This window comes from Stegodyphus dumicola, chromosome 2 (assembly GCF_044657685.1).
Source record: "Stegodyphus dumicola isolate Sdum_Otavi_A_Nest chromosome 2, ASM4465768v1".
Classification (NCBI taxonomy): domain Eukaryota; kingdom Metazoa; phylum Arthropoda; class Arachnida; order Araneae; family Eresidae; genus Stegodyphus; species Stegodyphus dumicola.
In genome coordinates this window covers 228200681-228225641 of record NC_140769.1, presented here as the reverse complement: position 1 = coordinate 228225641, position 24961 = coordinate 228200681, and the positions used below count along the sequence as shown (strand labels likewise).

The window sequence follows — 24961 nt, the reverse complement described above, 5'->3', positions numbered from 1 at the left end:
ATCTTTTCATATGGAGGAACTTGTTTTGGTACTTACATACAGTCAGAAGTCTTTAATTCGGACTCGTGGGGGCTTCGATGATTCCGGTTTATCGGTTTTTCTAGATTACAGATCATCAATTTAAATCTGGTAAGATGGCATGCAAGAAATTATAAAATTAAAAATATGAAACCGTAATTTATGAAATAAAGAGCAATCAAAATTTACAAAAAAAGAGCTTAATATATATTTGTTTACTTTATTAAACATTTCTTTCAACCCGCGCATGCGTAAAGCATACATTACGCATAGTCGAAATTAAAAAATTGCAACCAGAAAACTATTTGATGTGTATTCGTGATATTTATAATGACAAGGAATTTGATTTAAATCATATCGAAGACGGAGTACGTCGAGATGAAATAGTACATTTAGTAAGGAATTATAAGCCGAATAAAATAAAAACATCTGCCCTGAAGATAATGATAGTGCTGACATATCAACTTCCAGTTCATTGCCTGCCGCGACGTCCCCCCCCCCCACTTTTGTTTGATGGACATCGAAACATGCTTTGGCTTTGTAGATCCTTTGGCAGCTCTAGAATCGGAAATTCTTTTTTACTTAATCGAAAGTTCAAGCTTACTTTTGTAAAATTGCTCTAACAGTCTGCAAAAAGTAATAAGCCGAATTATATTAGAAGATTAAGGAACAACGCAATCTGCAACATTAATTGAAAAATATTAGATAATTTTAGCTTAGCTTATACCGTCCATTATACATTAAACGAGCATGGGCAAACGTATTATGCACATGTGTAAAGGTATTATGCACATACGTCAATGCATTATGCACAGAAAGTTTGGATTATAGATCATTCCGGATTATAGACATCCGGATTAAAGACTTTTGTTTGTATTAGTGCAACCGCTAGTGTTATATATTAAAATTTTCATAATGCACCAAATAATTCCGAAGTTTTAACCAGTGCCTCTGCCAATTTCATGTGCATTCTTTTTGTTATATTCCAAGGTACAATGGTTTTTATGAACAAGTCGTGATATTTTTTGTCTTGAATACAGTTTTAAAGTATGTGCTTGTCAACTTAATGTGCTATGGAAAAAATTGGAGTAAAATTTCTGTAAAAATAATGGTAATTTGATGCAAAATCTTTAAAGAGAATAGCTGTTTTGAATTCTTAGTGATCGCCAGAAAACTTCAACAGAACAATAGAAATAAAAGCTTATTAGTAAATTTGTTTTGGATTCATTTTTAGAATAAATGTTTAATTAGAATATAAAATATGTTTGTAATAAATAAGTTTTTGGCATTATAAGTCACATTCTTTTTCTTTTGTAAAAAATCTGTGAACTGTGCCAGTATGGTTGTCCTAATATGCAGGTACCTTTGTTTATAGTTCAATAATAAGGAAGAAATATCCTGTTGTAAGTTAGATTTTTAGAATCAGAAATAGATCTATTTTGACTTCATGATTATATTTTCACCTTTTCTCTCTACAAATATTGATTGCAAATAAGGATCAACTTTATTGTTTTAGCATCTTAATTCAGCTATTGTCCTTCAAATATTTCAACTATTGTTATTCAACCTTTTCAGATATTGTTGTAGCAGTTCCATTTTTTACACTTAGCAATAATATATTACTAATATTATTTAAAATACTAGTTTCCTATAGTCAAACAGCAGAATATATTGTCAGAAAATGAATGGAAGAGGCTGAGCTTTGTGTCTAACCATTTTGTGCACTGACTTATCATTAGTAATGTTTATCAAAGCATTTTAAAATTCATCCGATGAGGAGTTTAAGTTATATGATTTTTAGTGAATTCCAAAATAGTATTCATACTGAGGAAAAAACATTTAGTTTCTGAACTGCCTTTAAAAGAATGAAATCGCTTCTATAGATGACCTGGCATCATCACTAATAACTTTCAGAAAATTGTTAAGAAAAAGCTCTTATGGTCAGTTCCAGATTGCATTCTTGAGTATTTGATTTTCTTTTTATGTTTGGTTGAATAATGTAATTTTCAATTATGCCATGTGTGTTAGTGATAAAAATAATCAAAACTGACGATTATTTAAAAATAAGTTAAAACTGAGCCTGTAATGGTTACTGTATTAATGAAAATTTATTAACTTACTGGTCACTCTTTGCAAACAAACTAATATCAGTTCGATAATGAACACCATCACCAATTCCTCAAGACCAGTCCAGACAACATGCTTACAAGACTAGACAACAACAGAATGCTCAAGCTGCAATACTTATCCACAACTCCCAGAAACATCCATTGAAACTAATTTAAATAAAAGCCACCAGATCTTAAAAGCTGAATTGCTGTTTCAACCAGAAACAAACACTAAAAAGAAGCAACTCACCCTTCTAATATGTGCCAAATATGCTAGATATCTATCATGATTAAAGCACAAGCTCTAAAATATAATCCCAGTAGAGGAAATCGGAACTCAAGTCAAAAAGAATTATACCCATCAAACGAAGTGGATTAGCTATCATAACACCCCGAAAAACATCACAAAACTCGACAATCTCCTAAATAATTTGGAAAAGGAAAGTAAGTAATCAGTAAGAAATTTCCAAAATATAGCCATCAAAATGTACTGTCCACCCGCTACCACCATGAACACTGGGCCTGATATGTTAACATCAACACTAGCACAAGCAGTGCATTGTGAAAAAGATAGTTCCAACCTCTTTTCTGTTTCAGTGATAAGCTGAATATAACCAAAGGAATAATGGAGTGTACTCCAAAGTCATTCCATGGCTGCATGTCAGCATGTTTTGTACATTTTTAGTTGGTGGACAAATTCCATCTCAGAATTCATCGCTGTGCACAGCTGCAATCACTGTCAAGCATTCAGTTACTGTACTAAAGATTGCAACTATCATCCTGAGTGTGCCTACTGTAGAGGCAAAGATAAGGCCAACAAACATCATTGTATCAACTGTGAGATTAACAACTTCCACCATGGCACTAATTATGGCTGTGACCATCATATATATATAAGTAGTTGCCTATCCAATAGGGAGCAAATACAAAGAATTATGTCAGGAATTCAGTATTATGAGTAATAAGTAAGCTGACCAACAAATTTAAAGCTTTTCGCGTCGGTTTGCAATGCTCCAATATAGCTTTCGATAATCTCATCCAGCATCTTTCAGGAAATTATCGTATCATCATCTTTACCCAGGAGACATACTATAGTGACGGCTCTCTATACAACATTCCTCTATCCTGGGATGTTTAACAACAGCAGAGCACTGATCCCATTTTTCACACTATAAAGCAGTGTCTTTGCTTTGAAAAGACAATTTTAGTTAGTATATGTGATTAAGTTGAAAAAACATCAAAATTGATTATTATGTGTATATGAATCAATTCTGATATCCTGTCAAAAATGTGTAATTTCACAAGAGTTTGGAAACCTTTTACATATATTGAGTATAGTAAATATAAATATATTCTTTAGTCAGTATATATTTTCCACATAAACAAAGAAATATATTGGCAATCAAAAAGTCTTCTATATATTTCTATAATAGTATTTGTGGCGACGCACTGCTTTCTGTAGCAACTCTAAAGAATTCGTCTGTCACGAGGATCACATGCCCAGATACATTACGTCTACGTCTGCTTTTCTGTTTGATAGTTAGTCTCATTTAAGATTTTGTAGAATAAGAAATGGCGTGTAAAATAAATGTTGGTTTTTTTAAAAAGTGTCGGCTCAGATTTTCGAACCTATGATTTACTTGCTAAGCAACAAATTTGGCGAGCCTAGCCAGCATGAATGTCATAGGGTGACATTATCGATTTCGACACTTGATAATTTACGAAAATGAGAAAAGTTCCTAGGTGCAAACATGGAGGACTTAGAAATATTAAAACAGAAGCGGAAAGCAATTAGAGTGCATTTACTAAAATAGCTAATAAATTGGAAGAACTGATACGATCAGATTCTCTGGATTTGGACGATTTAGAAATTTATTTAGATCGAATTTCAGAGAAGTATAAAACTACGAAATACGGATGACTCTTTTTTGGAACTTCTACAGGAAAAATGCTGTACTCAAGAAGAATATGAAAGAGAATTTAGTGCAGCTCAAGAATATTACGATAAATTATCTACATGAAAAGTAAAAGCCAACAGGAAAAAAGATAAGTGTTCACAGCCTACTACTGGTTCAACGAATAGTGGTTATTCATTAGGAATAGTTACGGCCGCAAAACAGAAACTGCCGGAGATCGATTTGGTGAAGTTCGATGGAGACTCCCGAAAGTGGTTGACATTTTGGACGAGGTTTAGTAAAATACATGAAGATACTCACATCAACAAGAGAGACAAGTTTCATTATTTACTGCAATCTACAAAACCTGAGACTGCACGAAGAGCAATAGTGGAGAGTTTTCCTGCTATGGAAGAAAATTACGAAGAAGCTATGGAGTATCTCATGGAACGATTTGGAAATGAAAATGTTTTAATTCAAATTTATGTTAGAGAGCTATTAAAACTGGTAATCAATGACAAACAAAAGATAGACTTATTAACTCTTTATGACAATTTGCAAACTCAACTACGCGCATTGGAATCACTCGGTTTAACTAAAGATAAATTTGCAGTTGTTTTATTTCCTTTAATACAAATTTGGGAAAGACAACGAGGTATGTCACCCAAAACAACAGGTAAGAGTGATTTGGAGTCATTAATTGATTTTCGAAAAAGGGAAGTAGAAACTGAATTTAAACTTACCCATGATGTTTTGGGTTCTGATAAAGTAAGTAATAAGAAAAAATAAGTTTTTTGACTCAAAACCTGTTGTTCCAACTGCATGTAAACTAATTAATGCAAATAGTAGTAATTGTAATGAAAATTTTCAAAAGTATAGAAAGTCTGATAGTACTTGTATTTTTTGTGAAAAAATCCCATTTGTTTAAAAGTTGTAAGGATGCTCTTTAATGAGTTTAGAATGTAAGATATCATTAAGAAAAGGAATGTTTGTTTTGTGTGTCTTAAGAAAAACCGTAGAGCAAATTAGTGTACAGCTAAACATAGGTGTACCTTATGTCAAAATCAATATTTTGTGATTATGTGCCCTGATTTACCTTCTAACAAAACAAGACGTGTCACAAAGTTAGGGAATGACGAAAACAAAACAGGCATTCTTAATAACTATGTTAAGGTATCAGATTTATATCTTCAAACTTTAATTGTAAAAATTCAGAATTGTTCTAAAGAAATGTTTGTATGAGTAATTTATGATAGTGGCTCTATGAAATCATATTTATGTAATGATGTTGCTCAAATTTTAAATTGTAAGTGTATTGGTGAATCAAAAATTAAGCAATTTCTTTTTGGTGGAGTTGAGACTTCAGAAAATGTATATAAAAACTATGTTATTGAAGTAAGCAATATATATAGTAAATATAGGTGTAGAGGTACTTGGTCAAAACAAAATTTGTTCTGAAATTATGGTTCGTGGTTAGGTGAACTTAAGTCACATGGTATCAAATTGATTTAGAAAATGGTACATGTAATGTCGATAAAGAGATAAAATTACTAAATGGTGCGGATTTTGCTGGTAAGTTGCTAACTGGAAAAATTGTTCCCATTACGTGTGGCGTCAGCGCGGTGCATACGCAGTTAGCCTGGACTGTTATGGGTAAATACTGGCACTGAGCCAACTACGATAAATACTGCATCCCTCCTAATTTCTTCTCTGTTAATGAAGGGTCAATGTATTAGTGATCTCTGGAAGTTAGATGTTTTGGTTATTAGTGAACCTTCCATAAGTAAAACCAAAACTCGGTTACAGGAGGATATGCAAAAATATTTTGAAGAGACTCTTATGGTAAATTCAGAGGGAAGGTACGAAGTAGCATTACCTTGGGAGTCGGATAGCTCGCTTCTACCTGAAAACAAAGTGATAGCAGAAAAATGTCTTGTAAGTACTAAAAGAAATTAATGACTACGGGAAATTTTGACGCTTACGGAGATGTTTTCCAGAACTGGTTAGCACTCGGGATAATTGAAAAAGTACCGGATAAGAATAAATGTAAGGGTGCACATTATTTATCTCATAGAGCGGTTGTTAAAGAAAATAGTAGCATGAGTATAAGATCAGTGTTTAACGCAAGTTCTCATTCGCCTGGTTACCCATCATTGAACGATTGTTTATCTACTGGACCAAATTTAATTGAAATTATACCTTCGATTCTTAATCGGTTTCACAAGAATTACGTTGGTGTCACTTCAGATATAGAAAAAGCGTTCTTGCAAATATCTATAAAGGAAAAAGATCGAGACTTTCTCAGATTTATGTGGTTCAGTAGGGATAATCAAGAACAAGTTGAACTGTATCGGCATCGAAGGATAGTTTTTGGTATTACGTGTAGTCCGTATTTATTGGCCACTACAATACAATATCATTTGAGTGTAGTTCCCAAAAGCTTAAGTCATACAGCGGAGATTTTGAAAACATCCTTTTACGTAGATAACTGTGTAGCTAGTATGGATTCAGAAATAGAAATGAGAAAGTTTGTAAATGAATCACAAATAATTATGGCTTCGGGTCATTTTAATTTAAGATTCTGGAAATCCAATATAAGGAGTGTTGTGCCAGAGGAAGATTCCTCCACGAAAGGAGATGTGTCTGTTTTGGGCCTTGTATGGCGTAATGTTATAGATACCTTATCTTGCAAAGTAAGTCAAGATATAAAATTGGATGATCCAGTTACTAAAAGACTAGTTTTAGCAGTAGTTCATCAGGTGTTTGACGTTATAGGGCATACGGCTTCTGTAATGTTGATTTCTAAACTAATTTTACAGGAGACTTGGAATTTAAGGCTTAAATGGGACGATGTTCTTCCCTATGAGCTAACCAAAAAGTTTAGGTTTTGGCATAAAAAGTTGTACTTGCTATCCAGTATCCAAATACCTAGATGGAAAGGTCTCAAATCTGTTAATGAAGCTGTAAGTATACATCTCTTTTGTGACAGAAGTAAAAGGGCGTATGGTGTATGCGTCTTTTTAAGAGTACAGAGTGGCAAAAAGGTAAAGGTTAGTTTGGTACACACAAGATTGAGAGTAGCACCTTTAAAACCTATTACGATTCCTCGATTAGAACTTCTTGCTTGTAATATTGGTTCTAGGTTATTGTCTTCAGTTATTAATGATATTGGCCTACATGAAGTTCGTATTCTCTGTTGGACTGACTCCTCAATGGCTTTAAGTTGGATACGGCAAAATCAACGTTGAGGAGCATTCGTTTTTAATCGTGTACAGGAAATCAGGTCTTTGACCTCCCCCACTGTATGGCGACATGTAATTCAGAAATACGTAAAACAGTTCTTGTTAGGTTGGTAAAGTATGATAATTGTATTGGATGGTACTATAAGTATTTCTCATCATTTAAGAATGTTATCATGGATATTCAAATTTTATAATAATGTACGTAAGAATAATAATAATAACAACAATTCTAAGGATTTGACTGTATCTCAAATAGAAAGGGGAGAAATAGCTTTAATGCTCTTAATACAAAAAGAGTCGTTTAATGGTGAAACAGATGACAAGCTAAGACGACTCAGACCATTTATCGATAGTCAGGGTCTAATAAGAGCTAAGTCTAATGTTGCTTATCCTGACGACTCTAGCAGCTTTAAGTTCCCCATCATATTACTTTCTGAACATCCAGTAGTCAAATTATTGATATTAAGTGCACACAAAGATTTGTTGCATGTAGGTACTACATTATTGATGTCGCATTTAAGAGAAAGATACTGGATCTTAAAATCTCGTAAAACTATAAGGAACTGTAGAAGAAAATGTGTAACATGTCAGAGATTTAAGGCTAAAAGAGGTGAGACAGTCCCAGGCGTTTTACCAAATGATAGGGTTCCTGATTCAACCATTTTTGAAATCGTAGGTTGTGATCTTGCAGGACCCTCGCCTTTAAAGGATGGATGAAAATCATATATTGTGCTCTTCACCTGTGCGGTTTATCGTGCTATCCATATGGAACTGGTTACCTCATTAACAACTGAATCATTTTTTCAGGCTTTAAGGCGTTTTATTGCACGTCATGGACGCCCTACCACCATATATTCCAATAATGGGACAAATTGTGTGGGTGCAGAGAGAGTTCTGCAAACCATTGACTGGGATTGCCTCTGCTCTAGGGCTTCTGAAAAGAGAATAGAATGGAAATTTAATCCTCCATCCGCCGCTTGGTGGGGTGGATGGTGGGAGCGTTTAATACAAATTGTAAAACAAATATTAAGAAAAATTTTAGGTCATGCTTCTCTTAGTTATGAAGATTTACTCACCATCTTGTGTGATTGTGAAAGAATTGTCAACTCAAGACCACTTACGTACGTGTCTGACGATATTGAAGATCCCTTGCCTTTAACTCCGGAAAAGTTTCTGCATGAAACTCCACAGTCGGGTGTACCTGATATTGACAATGTGGACAAAGAAAAATTGAGTAGGAGAGCAAAGTATCTCCAGAGAATGAGAGAATTGTTAAGAGTAAGATTTTGCTCTGAGTATCTAGGGCAGTTAAGACAGCAGTCTACCAGAAATTACAAAAATAAAACTCTCTCTGTAGGAGAAATTGTCTTGCTGGAGGATCAAAATAAAAACCGTGCATATGGGAATTTAGCATTTAGCATTTTTAGTGCATATGGGAATTTAGCATTATTTGGGTGATCCCTGGTCGAGATGGCAACATAAGAGTTGCTCTTGTAAAAAACAATAATTCAGAGTTCTTGAGACCAATAGAGGGATAGTTTAGATTGGAACTGGATAAAATAATAGATAATACTCAAAATGAGAAGTTCCTTTCACCACCAGTAGTGGTAGAGTTGTAAAATCACGAATAATGTAATTCATGTCTTTAGTTATTATGATTTATTTTCCTGTGCTATTATTGTTGTATTATTCCTCAGTATTAATTTTGTTTTCAAGTAATATGATTCAAGTATTAAGTAATTTTCTTTTTTATATAACCCTCATTTATATTGATGTTTTATGTTTTGAGTGTGTAGCCATCCAATCAAAAGGTGGGAGAATTGTGGCGACACACTGCTTTCTGTGGCAATCCTAAAGAATTCGTCTGTCATGAGGATCACGTCGTGCCTAGATACATTACGTCTACGTCTGCTTTTCTGTTTGATAGTTAGTCGCATTTAAGATTTTGTAGAATAAGAAATGGCGTGTAAAATAAATGTTGGTTTTTTTTTTTTTAAAGTGTCGGCTCAGATTTTCGAACCTATGATTTACTTGTTAAGCAACAGTATTTGATATGAGTAATCTTAAGCATTTAAAAATGTGAAACTTGACCTGTGATGCATGCTATGCTATCATGTAATCATTTTTATGAATTTTGAATTAGATACAGTGGTGCGTTATGTAATAAACAATCCTCATAATATGAACACGAATCCCAATAGCTAACACACTGAAAAACCTCGCACATTGCGTCTCAAACTCTCCCACCGCATGTAAATTTCAATTAAATCAGATTAAATTTATTTCCTATGTGTTTTAATAACACATAAAACTAAAAATGATCTCGAGAAAAGTTGTTTTAATTACATATTATGAGACTGAAATATGCTAAAACAAACTGCCACTTATTCAGTCTCAAAATGTGAAGTTTTTACCATTAAGATTTGTAAGGGATAAATTTTATTTGCATGAATGGAATCGATATTCTTGTTCTTCGTTTATTCATTTTTTATTAGTTTAAAGACATGTTTATTTAAGGATTTTTATTTTAACTTCCATTTTTTTGCAGATATTTACTTTTGAAAAAAAGTGTTACACAAGAAAGAATTTAGCAAGACATAAAAGAGTAGGGGATCCTGATGAAACTTCCCACCGAGGTCATCCGTTATGTGAATTTTGTGATCAGAGATACATTGACTTGGATGATCTTTATCGGCATCTCAGAAGAGAGCATTATTTTTGTCATTTTTGTGATGCGGATGGGAGGCATCAATATTATAAGTAATTTCCTAGTTTCATAAATAATAGTATTTTTTTTAATATGCAGATCTTTGTTAAAGTTTTAAGATACTAAGAAAAGATGGATCTTTCTAAATTTCTTTTTAAAATTATTACTTGCATAACTTATGAAGTTGTATCTTGAATGATTGTTTTGTGATCTTAAGATTAAACACTTATTCAAGCAGTAAATAGTATATAGAATATCTAAAAATATCTTAGTGAACTTTCTTTTATTTTAAATGTTTTTCTAAAAGAGGTCTTTTCTTTTCTTTCTTTCTTTTTTTTTTTTTTTTTTTTTTTTTTTTTTTGTCAATGATGGATTTCATAGTGAAGGATATTTTTATAGAAGAAACTGTTAAAAGTGATAGAACTTGATTATAAGTGCAGTTATTTCCTGCTGTATGAATATTTTTGCTTTATGAAATATCTTCTTTCATTTTTTTAATAAATTTGATTTTTCTTTTTTAGAGATTATGAATATTTAAAAGTGCACTTTCGGAAGGATCATTATTTATGCGAAGAAGGTGAATGTGCTAATGAAAAATTTATAGGTGCGTTTAGAACTGAAATTGATTTAAAAGCTCATATTGCCATACACCACTTCAAAAATAAATCAAAAGCAGAAGCAAAGCAAGCTAGAATGTTGGAATTTGAATTCACTTACGCACACAACCGCCCAAGTGGTAAGATTAAACATTTCTGTTTTATGCATATATGTGCATCTATTCTCAATATCATAATTATTGAAAGAATAGTTTATTTTCTTTATTCAAGGCATGCTTTTTTTATGAATTTTTAAAGTAACATGTATAATAACATGTAATCTAATTTTTAGCATTGTTTCATCTATAATAAGATGAAACAATGCTAAAAATTAGAAAGTAAAATGCTGTGCCTATGAGACACATACTTTCCCTATTACATTAGATAGTTTCAGAGTGTTTTCCTGCTGTATGTTTTCCTCCATTTTTAAAGAAATGTTGTTGTGTGCATATGGGTTCATAATCGATTGAATGCACACAGCTTTGATGATACAGAAATCTGGAAAATAATTGTGCAACTGTTCACAATATCACAGAGTGCAATCAGTATTTACACTTCAAACTGCTATGAACATTAAACACAATGCAATGCAAAGTGCAGCTGAACAGCGAAGCTAAACCAGAGATAGTACTCAGAACTCATGCTGAGCTAACAGCTTACAATAATGAAGAGCAGAATGCTCTCTCTGGCCTTATACAGTCAAAAGTTGTTAATTCGGACACCCATAATCCGGAATGATCTATAATCCAGACCTCAAAGCTAAAAACTTTCTGTGCATGCGCCGTGTTGGCACATGCGCACAGGCAATTTTACGCATGAGCGTAAGACCTTGACTACTGCGCATATGCGTGTGTGCAAGTGCAGAATACGTTTTCACCTGCGCGTTTAATGTATAACGGACGGTGTAAGCTAAAATTATCTAATTATCTATTTCAGTTAATGTTAATGATTGCGTTGTTCCTTAATCTTCGAATTGGATCCCTTTTATTATTTTTTGCAGACTGTAAAAGCAATTTTATAAAAGTAAACTTGAACTTTCGATTATGTCAAATAGAATTTCCGATGCTGGAACTTCCAAAGGATCTATAAAACGAAAGTATGTTTCGATGTCCAACAAACAAAAAGTGGGATTGCTGCAAAAAATGGATAAAGACATGAAGAATGTGACAGAGAGGTTAGTGAAAACGAAAAAATTTCGATTGACAAGTTAGTCGGTATTCTCGGCACAGCAATTAACGGGACTTGAACAGCAGGACTTTGTAACTGAGCAAGAAATTATGTCTGTTTATAGAATTAAAGAGAAAATATTATCACATAAAATGAAGCAACTTAAACAACTTACATTGAAAGAAATGTTTAATAAAGTAAACAAATAAATATTAAGCTTTTTCTTTTTGCAAATTTTGATACCCTTTAGATCATAATTGTTCTTTATTTCATAAATTATGGTTTCATATTTTTAATTTTAGAATTTCTGCATGCCATCTTACGAGATTTAAACTGATGATCTATAATCTGGAAAAATCGATAATCCGGAATCGCCGAAGTCCCGACGAGTCCGGATTAACGACTTTTGACTGTATAATTTTCACTCCGCCGCCGAGATATTTCCAGTACTTTCTGCTTCTTGAAGTCACCGTAAAGCAAAAATGAGGGTTGAATTATGGTTACAGCTAGTGATGAATTCCTCCATTTTCTTCTGCGAGCATTTGTTGAGTTGGAAGTATTGTAAAAGTCTAAAAATCATATAAAATCAATTAGTCAAAATAATTATGATATGTTTTCTGATTTTGTCAAACTACTTTCAAATAATGAAGCTTATATTATTTATATATAATATATGTTAATGAAATTAACTGAAGATCTTAGGAAATTGATACATTTAGCTTATTTTTAGAAACAACCTTTTATAGTATTTTTAAAAAATTTTCTTGTATAAACAAAAAATTGTCCTTTAAGTGCAGTACATGCTCTAAAAACCATGAAGAAAGTTTTTAAGCAAAATAAGCTGCTTAGTATTTTTCAAGCTGGGATTTTTTTCTTTTGTAATTTCATAAAAAATGTGATAGTGATGTAAATTTTTGAGCAGTTGAAAATAATTCAAATGTATTAACTTAGTTAAATATGTGCAGTATTTTAATTTATAAATGTGTGGAAAATGCCATTGCATATAAAATATTGAAGTTGATATGGATTGTATAAGGGTATGTTTGTTTTATGTAATTAATAGTGTATGTAATGTGTATTGAATGTACTAAATATTTTAAAATTTCCAATAAATTTTTCTTTTAGGCAGCTCAAGTCCAAGAGGGGGCAGATATCCTCAACACAGAAAACGGGTCACAGAGGAAAATCAGTGCAGGTTTTAATTTTATAATTATTTATATACATTAATTTATATATATTGTTCAGTTTCCTGAGAGTTTTACATTTTATCTGAGGCATAGGAGTTTTTGTTTTATGCATTGACTGTCAGTGTGTATATAAAAATTCACCAGAAGCTTATTAGCATAAAACAAAGAGTTAACACATTGTTTCTTAAATTGTGTTCTACTGAATTGTAGTGTTCTTTAAAGAAGATTAAGGGTTTCGCAAAACTGATGTTCCTCCCCCAGTAGCATTTAAGAAAGAAGAGCAGAAAAAAGCAATAAAAAAGCAATAAAAAAAGAAGCAATAAAAATAAATTAAAAGAAGCAATAAAAATAAATGACTCTGCTAAATTTAAAGATAGAATAAATCTTTGCTTCCATATACAGTCGATGCAAATGCGAATGTTCAAGTTTGTGATTTATAATAGTTGCCATCAGGACAGTTTTTGGTATTCTGAAGGAGCCATGTTGGAGAATTACCCAGAGTTCCGCTATTGGTGATTCCCCAGCTCATTTCTTTAATCATTGCTATACACTGGAAATCTCACAGATTTGAAATAGAGGGAATCCCCCAGTTTTTAAAAGTACAGAGGAATGCCACATACTTAAAAATAAAAGGGTGCTGCGAGTAGCCATGATAATAGTCATGTGTCGATAAAAAATATGTATAATAAAGAAATATCTTGTCTATGAAATATAAATTGATTGAAAGTTTATTTAAATATTTTGTTTATTGATAAATTTTATTGGTTATTATAATATCACATCTCAGAAAACTAAATGTAATCCTGAATATAATCCAAGCAGAGTAACAAACAAACATTTTTTTTTTTTTTTCAATAATTACATGCACAGATTCCAGGAAACAACTGCATTGTTATCTATACTGATGAAACAAAGGCAATGAATGGCATAATTAATAGGGCTGTACAGCTTATTAAAATATTGTCAAAATCTAAATTCCATTATTTGATTAAAATTGGCTGCTTAAAATTGTGTTAAGTGACATTTTTATAAAGATCAATGAATATCTCATTGAAATTTAAAAAATTAATTTCAGGGCAAAAAAGTAAACATATTTACTGTTCACAAAAAATTCTTCCTTTCTAGAAAAAGATAGAATTTCAGAAAATTTGTATGCTCTCCAACTTTTATTGCTTCACAGCAATAAAAGTCTTTTCAGGAGAGGAAAGGGTTGAGATATTTATTAAGAAAAAAGAATCTGAAAGGTTTGTGTGAAGCTTTTAATTAGCATTTTCCAAACAAACAGCTGATTTGATATCAAATTGAAAACCCATTTATTTGAGCTAAGATAACATATGGAATAACGATTATTGGAAATGTAAAAGCAACAAGAATCAGTGTAATATTCGTAAATTTGCTGTATCAGTTTCTGAGGGTTAACTATAGAACCTTCTTCAGCTTCTTCACTTTTGAAGCTGAAGAAGAATTTTCTATATTTATTCTTCAAAACTAGTTCTGAAAATTTATGAATATTATGCTGATTGTTGTTGCTTTAACACCTTCAATAATCCTTCTATTGTCAGTGGATGACCTTTGACCATGCCAGTGGAAGAATATTATCAGATTCATCATTGAAAAAAGAAATTAATTAATGCCATTAGTGGAATTCTGAAGCAGTTTAAAAAATGAACATCCTAGCATGTCAAAAACTTGTGTTGACAATTTTACCAATTTTAACTATGTGAAATGGGGTTTTCAGCTGTAAGTGTACCCCCCCCCCAAAAAAACCCTACAACAGATTTATGCCGAACATGATATGAGTGAGGACTCAACTTTCATTCAAGACAGCCTAATAGTAAGTATATCTGCAATTATGAAAAGCAGTACACAATTCATCTCATAAAATTTAAATTTAAAATTCCTGTTTGAATAAAGTTATTGTAAGAGCTTTTGAATTAATTGTGGAAGTACTTTTTGAACAAAAAAATGCAATTTGAAATAATAGTCATTTTTATTGCAAATAATCCATTTACAGAATGGTACATTAAAACCATACTATTGAAGCAAACCAAGAGTTCCGTGATAAAAATGGACATTAAAAAGCTTAAAAACAGAAAAAAGGGCATTAAAAAGATTAAGAAACGCTGCGTTAACGTCTGTTAGGTGATAGCACTACATTAGTGTTTATGCATGATTGACTGCGAAAACGTTATTACTGTGAAAATTTTTTATTTTAGAATAAAGTTCTTACAAGGTTAAAACAAGATAAAAACTGTAGGTTTAACACACCAGGACCACGAGTGATCGGGTAATAGCAAAAGGTTCCAATAAATTTACTATTATTTGTGCATGCATTAGCAGCGACTTTACTTTTTGAGAAATGACTGTAGAAGCTTGTTCAATGATTTTCTTGGTTAATTTTTATCCCAAATCAGGAGAATATCTATTATATTCAGCAATTTGTATCATGCAATGATATTCAGTTTTGTATATCTCTGGTGTGGAACAGAATCCCTTAGCATATTTCAGGATTTCTCAATTATCAAATTATGGTCTGAAGAAAACTGTTTATTAAAGTGAAAAGAAACTGAATGCTGTTATTAACACTTGTCTGTTGATTGCAAACTGCAAGTTGGGGGAATTTTTCTGAAATGATAGATAACAAAGCTTTAAATTCATTTTCTGAATATTTCCATAGCATGAAAATGTCATCTACCATACTTCTTGCAAAAAATAGGTTTTGTTTAAAACTTTCCAAAAAAATATGTTTTAAATAGGGGGGACTTGGAGAAAACAGTTTTCTACTTGTTTCTTGTAGATTTCAGCCAAGATAGGCAACATTGATGCTGCTGTAAAAATACCTTGCTGTGTTTAGTTTTCTCCATTGGCTCTAAAGTAGTAATTCTGAAACTTTTCTGCTTCACGCACCCCTTTCACCACTTCTAGAAGATCATCCCTCCCATCCTCCATTCCAAAATTTGGAAAATACATATTTACATTTATTTAGTTTTAGATTAGTGTTTCTGAAACTGTGGTACATGTACCCCAAGGGGTACGTGACATATTCTTATGGGTATGCAGGGGAAAAAAAAAAATTTGGTGGACATTGATAGATAAATTAAATAATAAGCTATTGTCACTTATGATACAATTTGAAAAGAAAAATATCTTTAATTATTCAACAAGGCAGTTACTATTCTTCTATTATTCATAATCATATTAGTGGAGAGGGCTTTCTTATCCTACACAGTTACTTAGAAAAAAAGCATGGAAACAAATCTTTCAGTGTAAATTCGGACTTCATGCTGTAATTTTCATCTTCTGATACGAATTTTAAATTACTAAGTGCTGCCATACAGCCTCAAGTTTCCCATTAAATATGCTCATATTTTTTTAATTTAATTAAATATGTATAATTGCTAAAATATATCATTTTTTCATAACTGGTAAAAATTAAAAATGTGTCTGTATTATAGTGTTATTGCTGTACCTATTCATGTAGATGTTAGTAATTATGTGTAATTATATGTGGGGAGCAGTGATGATTGGCCAATAAGTATGCAAGTAAAAAAGATTGTGAGAAATGCTTATTTAGATTATTTTACAAATTAAATAATGAGTATAAAAAATGTTGACAAATACGAAAACTTGAATAAAGGTAGTTTTTTATATTCATAAACTAAAACTAAATACTTAACAGCTAAATAAAAGGCTGATTGCATTCTCTTCTGAAATTATGAAATTCCTCCCAGCTGAGAACTCTTGCTCTAAACATTGTAAACTTATGTGTGGCATTAAAAGCTTCATAAATGTTTGTAATAAATTTGGATGTTGTACATAATTATCATGGCATACTTAAGTTACAGAGTTTAGATCTAACAGAGAAACTTACAAACAGCAAAAGGGTTACTTTATGAGAGTATCAATGTAACCTATCCTGTCTGAAACCTATATGCAGAGTATATGAAAAATTTTTCTTTCCAAGTTTCTCCGCAAACCAGTTTTTTGGAAGAGGTATGATAGATGACATTTTCATGCTCTGGAAACCATTAGAAGATGAACTTATTTGTTTTTGATTTTGGAAAAATTCCCCAACTTGCAGTTTACGATCAATAGGAAAGTCATTAACAGCATTAAATGTATTGATCTTTTAGCTGTAACAACAATTTGCACAAAATAGCTGCCTTTTGTTTTTACCTGAAATGTGTCCAGGAATTCTATTCCACACCAAAGTTATAGAAAATTGAATATAGTTGCATACTGCAAATAGTTGAAAACAATAAATTTCCTCCCAATTTTGCGGAAGAACTCACCTAGAAAATCACTGAGCAAAGAATGAGGTTATTCCCAATTCAAGCAGCAAATAATAGTAAATTTATTGGAACTTTTACGTATTACCCAATCGCCTCACACGTCTGCTGTGTATTTAAAAGATATAGTGATAAACGTGCCATTATCCTAGCCCTGTCCGTCTGAAAATTGTTAATATCAGGTATATCAGATGCAGCCACAGTAGATAATTCGGATGTAAATAGTATCCCTATTCGCAACGAAAATACAAGCTTGAAAACTGAATATATTGGCTGAACATCCAGAAAAGAAAAGCTGAACATGTAAAAGACATCTCCAAGCTCTCTGCCAACTAGTTCATCAGTAAAAATAGTACATCTTTAGTCAAATGCTTCACTGAGCTTGTACAATCAATAATGGAATGGTGCAAAGCCAAAATCATCGCTCAAGTTGGCAACAACAGTCTTGTCCCCAATCCCGACATATAAACAGTCTCAAAAGTAGAGAAGCAATTGAAATAAATACCAAGCAGTGCTGAGACAGACACCTTTCTTTCAATCTTCCATAAATCTGAACTGCAACTGAGTACAACCCTGTGCAAAACAATAAAAAATGATTGATGTGGTAAGCCCTTTAGCATACGAAGCAGACAGGTCATCTGTGAAAGCTCATCTGTGAAAGCTCCTGAACTTTTATTTGTATTTAAACATAGTTCTGGTATGTTGGCCTAGATTTTTTACCTTGTTTTAACTTCATTTTAACCTCATGTGCCAGTTAATTGTGTAACTGAGAAATATATAAATCTCGTGGGGTACTGGTTTTGATATTGAGACTTTTTGAAATTACAAAATTACTCTGTTGTTTGCATGATAATTTCTCTTATCCTTGATTTCCTTTCAGTGATTTCCATATGTGTAATTAAACTCAACTTTCTGCTGAAAATCTTTCATAAAAACATGCACAACGTTAAGTGCTTTATGTCAGTAAAATATCTATTTTGATATAATTTTTATTTTTTCAATGATATGATTTGTTTTAAAAACACCATAAAAAAGGATACAAATAGAGATAACTATTTTAAAATGTATCTTACATTAAATTCATCTTATCAAATCATGTTTAATGAAATTTAATATAAAATATAATCTACATATGTATATATATATATTATGAAATTTAATTATTTTCTGAATCTTTGAAAAAGAACTATTTGTTGTATGTTTATAAATATTTGGAAGTTAATAAAAAAAAATTTCAGGGATAACAAGGCTCAAGCTCAAGCAGAAACTGAAAATTTAGACACTCAGTCTACTCAAGAATTTCCATACCTATCTGAAGATGACATAGCTAGAAGTGCTGCTACTCTCAGAACTACTAATGCTAGTACCCATATGAATTCTTTTACTGTACAATCCTATGGTCGAAATTCATCAGCAGCAGCAAGAAATGGTAAAATTTCACCTGAAGATTTTCCTGCACTGTGTTCTACAACAGTGGCCGTTACATCCGAGATGCCCAACAGTCAAGGCAGAAAAATTAATTTGAGTATTAATAGACAAAATAATGTTCCAATGCGAACATCTAATGTATCAATTCAGTTATCGCAAACAAGTACGCCTTTGCATAGTTCATTTCGAGATAGAAAACCCATTGATGATGTTCAGAACTCAAGTGATAAAAGCAAAAGTCAAGTGCCAAAATGGATACCAAAGAAAGAAAATTCCAACTTTGAAAATGAATTTCCAAAACTTGAAGTTAGGAGAACTCAGCCTGAAACCATTACTCCAATCAATACTTCCATAACTACAACAGTACTAAATCAGGTTTCTCATCCCACATCTAGTGCAATTGAACCCAATAAACCCATTCTTGGTGAACAGTTTGTTGTTATTAAAAGCAAATCCAAGAAGAAGAAACAAAATAAGGGATTTGCAATGGATAATAAAATTAATGGTGTAAGAGAAGAGATGGACCAAGCTGAATTAAATCCTTATTCGTTTCCATATCTAAACAAAAAACAAAGTGATGACAAGCCAGATCCTTTTAAGAAAAACTTGCTACACTCAGATGCATCTGTAAGATCTCATTATGTGGAAGATAATCCATGGGAGCAGAAGGTATCATTTGCTCCAGATGATTTTCCACCTTTGGCACCAAGTGAGCCAATTAAACAGCCACCAGGATTTAATGCTCCCAGAAAAAGAACTCCACCAGGCTTTAATGTTAATGCAAATGCAGCTTTTAACTCTGAACCTTTGAACATATCTTTAAGTTCAATTGCAAGACAGTTAGTAATACCAAAGCAGGTAAAAATGAATGGTATATCACCTGATCTACACGAAATCTCTTATTACCGCCCAGAAGATTATGTAAAGCGTAATGACACAATAACAAAACGCATAGAGGAACTTCTAAGTGATCAGAAAACTTTATTTAATGAATTTAAAGTGCTTTCTGGAAAATTCAGACAAAACATTATATCAGCTGCAGAATATTATCCTAAGTGCCTAGAAATTCTAGGAGAAAAAGGTTTCATAGAAATCTTTCCTGAATTGGTTGTATTATTACCAGATATAAAGAAGCAACAAGAATTACTTACCGTCCATAAAAATTTTCTGAAAAGTCTTAGTAATGGCGATGTGATTTCCAAAAGCAATATAAACAATATTGTTATAGTATGTGATTTTTGTCAACAAGTGTTAGCCAAACAGGATTATAGCAGTCATGCAGCAATCCATGAAGCAAATTTAAATTATTAATATTTAGAAATGCTTTTTGATGCAGATATTTAATAAAATTATTTTTGTTGTAAAAAATAGCATTAGTTTTTCTTCTGGATAATTTTTAAGATACTGTATGAAACGTTTGTACTTATCATATAAACTTTGGCTATTTTTGAGTAGCCTGGTTTTAATTTTTTAGGTGATATAAATATGTGAAATGTACAAAATTGTAACATAAATAAAGATAATTACCAATTGATATCTTGATACTCTAACTTTCTATCATTTGTAACATAATGTTATGTTTTTCAGAATTCTTTTAAACCATAAGATTAAAATTCCTTCTTACATTTATGAATAAAGAGAAATTATTAGGATTTTAAACATGGGCAAACAATTTTGACATTCTGCGTATAAATTTATATCATCAGTACTTGGTTATTAGTAACCCATTGCTGGTACTCTGTTATGTCTTTCAGCAATGAAATATATTTTTGACTTCAGTTGATTGATGCAACAGTTTTTAAAATTTTCAATAGGTATTATCTAGCAAACACAAGATATATATATATATTTTAAATCTTTTCCTCAGCTTGCTTCTATTTTCATGTGAATTCTGCTAAATAAGAAGGCAAATAATTTTCACTGAACCACGTTTTACTTTTTAGTCTTCTAACATTTTGTGATTAGATGTTATCATTACATTTTCAGTTATCTTCTGTCAAGTAGTACAGTAATAGTTGAGTGGAACCTTTGTATGAATTCTGCTAAATTTAATAGGAAGTTAATCACTATTCAGTTCTTATCTTGCATTTGGCAGCTGTTAATATTACATTTCAGTTGCACATATGTGAAGTACAGTTTTTTCATTGTGTAAGAATTGGAACACTCGTGATTTCTTGGCAAAATTCCACATGCTTGGAAAAAATAAATTGCTTTTATTTCATTTCTTGACAAATCTAGTAAATGCATAATGAAAAATGCAGTAAAAATTAACATGAGATTAATAAACTTGTAACCAATGAATAAATAGATAGTATCCCTGAACTGGACTAGTTTCCTGCGGTAAAAAAGTTCAAATACTGGCAAACAGACTGGTTGCATAGGCATTTTCGTAGTCCCCCCTACCCTCCTTAAAATGAGCTAAATTCTCTTAGAAAGTCCCTCCACATTGGGTCCATATGAAAGTCATTTCATTTATGTTAATGTACATTAGAGCTATCTGCCTAAGAATCGGGTGATAGCTTTATGTGCAAATCAAAAGCTTAATGTGCATTACCATGATTAAATAATCCATCCAGCTGAAGAAACATAATTCTAAAAATTTTTCAGCAGATTATCCATATAGTATCCATTTCAAAACTAAAGCACTGGTTTGACCTGGAAGGTTAAAGTGTTTATGTGTTATTTTATTTTTTTCTGTGGATCTGTTCTTTCAAGATGCTTAACAATACTTTAGATCATCAGCCCTCAACCTTTTGTGATTGGTATACCCCCCCCCCAATGAGATTGCAATTTTAGAGTACCCCTAAACTTCCCCTTGAGAATCCAGTGAAGAATACTGGACGGTGTCAGTCCCTCCAGTATTCTCACATTATATATGGTGTTATTTTTATACTGTAAAATTAATAAATTACAACAAATAAAGCCATAAAAATATAAGTGATTCTTTTTCAGAGAACGATAATTTTGATAGGATAAGTAATATTTGAACAATCTTTAGAGGCCTTTTAAATGGATCATTATATTTTCTTTGATTTTGTTTGTAAAATAAAATTCATTTTTCTGACTTTCAGTACAATTCCCCCCCCCCCAAATGTGGCTTTCTGAGTATTAAATCGGTTTTGCCAGAAACTTTAAAAATATTTATGGAACTGTTTTGGAATCCTAAGTTAAATTTTTTTATTTCTGGAATTGTGAAATTTCAACTGTAACTGAAATGGGTAGTCTCCAAAAATGTGCTTATCGCAAATTGCCAAATCAGAACTATTATCTGCAAGTAGTTTCTATTTGGTGCAAGGATCTATTTTTTAACTATGTACCCATTTTTATGTAAACTACACTTTACATGCAACAACTTTAAAAGTTCAAAATTTGAAACAAAATTCCATGTTCAAACTGTTTTGAAGAAAGAGATTTATGTATCTGAAATCATGATTCATTCGATACTGAAAATATAGTTAGCTGCCAATCATGATTTCAGAAAGGGAATGACTACTTATGATGTGTGAAGAAGTTAATATAAATGTATGTTGGGATAGTTACAATCTATTACATTGCTTTTGAATACCTTTCGGCCAGTAACAAATCAAATCAAAAGTAGTTGGAATTGCTCTTCCATTTATTCAATGCTAAATTTAATTTTTCTGATGTATTTTTATCCGCACTTTTAAAAATACTTGTTTGATTGGCCATAACATGCTTTTTATTTTCTCGCCACTACTGATAATTTTCTTCCATATCCTTACTTAAACCACCATATACTGCATGTTGCTTTAGATGATGAGATGGATAACTGACCAATGGGTTTGTTGTTCAATGGGTTCATTCTTGCCAACTGTCTATCTGACGCCCGAACTAAAAAAATCTGATGTGTACACCACATGACTTCCTTGTACAGAATATTAAATTATACGCATTTGTTTCTTGCATTTCTTTTAAACTTATTGGATTTAATTAAATCTACTTCACCGACAGCGCATAAACTGCAATAAAGTAAAGGCATTCTTTAAAATTCACTCTATTTGTTTAACATAGCGACACTCTGGCACTAGGTTCACTTAACAGTATTATATTTCATTCATATTATAACTCAGAATGCACAAAATGTATATCATTTAAAGAATTATCTAATCGTTGCCACATGTTCTTTTCAAATACTATAATAAAGCTAGAACTATGTAAAAAAGAAATTAAGCAAACAAAACAAAAAAGAAACCATTTTTCACAGACGATTGAGTATTTCTCATTCAGTTAATTCAGTTTTCACTTCGCGACAAGACAAAAATACATAACAGCTCAAAATATCTGTATTAAAAATTAAGAAAATCTTAAACACTTATTTCCTTGAAAAAATTCCAGAAAGCATGATTTAATTCACAATAATAAATGAAGGCGTTATTTTTGTTGTTGCGAAGCTTAGTCTCTCTAGATTGGCAACAAATCTACAATTCTGCTGTTTCAAATGTAAACAAATATGTCCGCCATGTTATTTAAAACTTAACCGCACTTAAACAGCTTTTAAATTGTTGATAATTGTACAAATATTGCTTCCAGAATTACGAAAGGCATAAAAACCTTAACCGGAAGATAAGAACAACATAATTCAATCATTTTTAAAGCAAAAAATGTACAATTTACAAACATATAAGAGTAAAGAAACTGAGATCACTGTGCCGAGTAACAGAGTGGATATATATATAAGTATAGTATTTATATACGTTTGGTGTGGCCGATTGCAACCAAAATACGAGGTTCACATCTACATGTTATAGCAGTCCTATATACAAAATTTCAACGTTCTGAGGCTACTCGTTTTTGAGATACGCACGTACGTACAGACGCCAAGAAAAATTCTCTTCAGAATTCATTTTAAAGCAGTTTTATAAATTTTTTTGGAGGAAATGAGTCTTTTATTCTGTCCTTACGTACAGATATGCAAAAACGTCTATAAATTGCATTCGATAGCAGTCAAAATGGATATTTTCGTTGAAATATGCTGCCTGAAACTTTTCGCGATTGCAATACTTCCTTTTTACTTCGTACAAGGAAGTAAAAAGGTGGTGATTCTCCATCACCGGGATGTGGCGACTAGGTTCCCTAATCCCCAATCACTCTTTAAAAGGGGGTTGTATATAAGATATTTCTCCCACCTTTTAAGCATGTCTTCGTGGTGTATAGTGGTCAGCAAACTTGGCGGGTTGGCAAGCACATTGCATATTTTTCATGTTTCCTGACATAGAAATAACCTAATAGCTCGAATTAAAAACGGTGATGGATGATGATTCTTCACCACAAGAATTTGGCTATTGGGTCCCCTAATCCACAGTTGTCTTTTAAAAGTGGGAGTATAAAAGGTATTTACCCTGCCTTCATGGTGTAATGATCAGCACACTCGATGCATATTCGAGTGGTCCGAGTCCTGGCGAGGGCATTGTTCGTTGTCCATGTCTTCTGCTTGAAAAAAATCCTAATGTTTCTACAGTGGCGCCCAAACTAAAAAAGGTGATGAATGATGATTTTTCACCGCCAGGATTTGACGATTGGGTCACTTAGTCCATGATCGCCCTTTAAAAGGGATAGTATAAAAGGTATTTCTCCCGCCGTCTTAGCGTGGTGTAGTAGTCAGCACACTCAACGCGTATTCGAGAGGTCCGTGTTTAGAGTAACAAGCAGGGCATTGTTAATTTTTCATGAAATTTCCTCTACAATGGCACCCAAACTAAAAGGTGGTGAATGATGATTCTTCACCACTAGGAATTCGTGTTTGGGTCTCCTAATTCCCAGTCACCCTTTAAAAGGGGAAGTATATAAGGTATTTTCCACACCTTCTTAGCATGTCTTCATAGTCTAGTGGTCAGGATGCATATTCGAGAGGTCCGAGGTTCAGTTCCCGGCCGGGGCATTGCTCATTTTTCATATATCCTGCTACATAGCAACCTAATGTCTCTACAATATAATCAAACGCACGTTTGTAAATTGTTAGTATAATTACGTTTGTAATTATATTAACAATGGAAACTGCATAAAATATTTTTGAAAAACTGTCTGTTATTATATACCTATCATTTATTATTTTGTTTGAAAGTTCTTGAAAAAATTACATAACACCCCGAGTGTAGAGGCGTGGCAGGAAAAAGTGTCGAGGGCCCTAAAAATAGGTTAATCCATCTCTGGAGGTGTCATCAAGCATTCTGGTATAAAAGTAAGCAAACAGATTGTCCTTTATTTAGTCAGATAATAGAGATACAAAATAGTGATATAGCATATAAAAAAAAAACGAGTTACACTGCCATTATTTATCCGTTTCCAAAGTCGTGAATCGTGGCA

At 32.2% G+C, this 24961-nt stretch overlaps 1 protein-coding gene across 1 annotated transcript in view; it reads left to right on the top strand.

Moving 5' to 3' along the window:
- The window catches only part of LOC118187070 (E3 ubiquitin-protein ligase ZNF598), a 58033-nt gene extending 37862 nt beyond the window's left edge, over positions 1-20171 (top strand). The window contains exons 3-6 of the mRNA XM_085811853.1: positions 9812-10023; positions 10492-10706; positions 12859-12928; positions 18448-20171. Coding sequence (XP_085667979.1) covers positions 9812-10023; positions 10492-10706; positions 12859-12928; positions 18448-19948 — 1998 coding nt within the window. The 3' untranslated portion in view covers positions 19949-20171. The remainder of the gene's footprint in view (positions 1-9811; positions 10024-10491; positions 10707-12858; positions 12929-18447) is intronic.
- The last annotated feature ends 4790 nt before the right edge of the window (positions 20172-24961 follow it).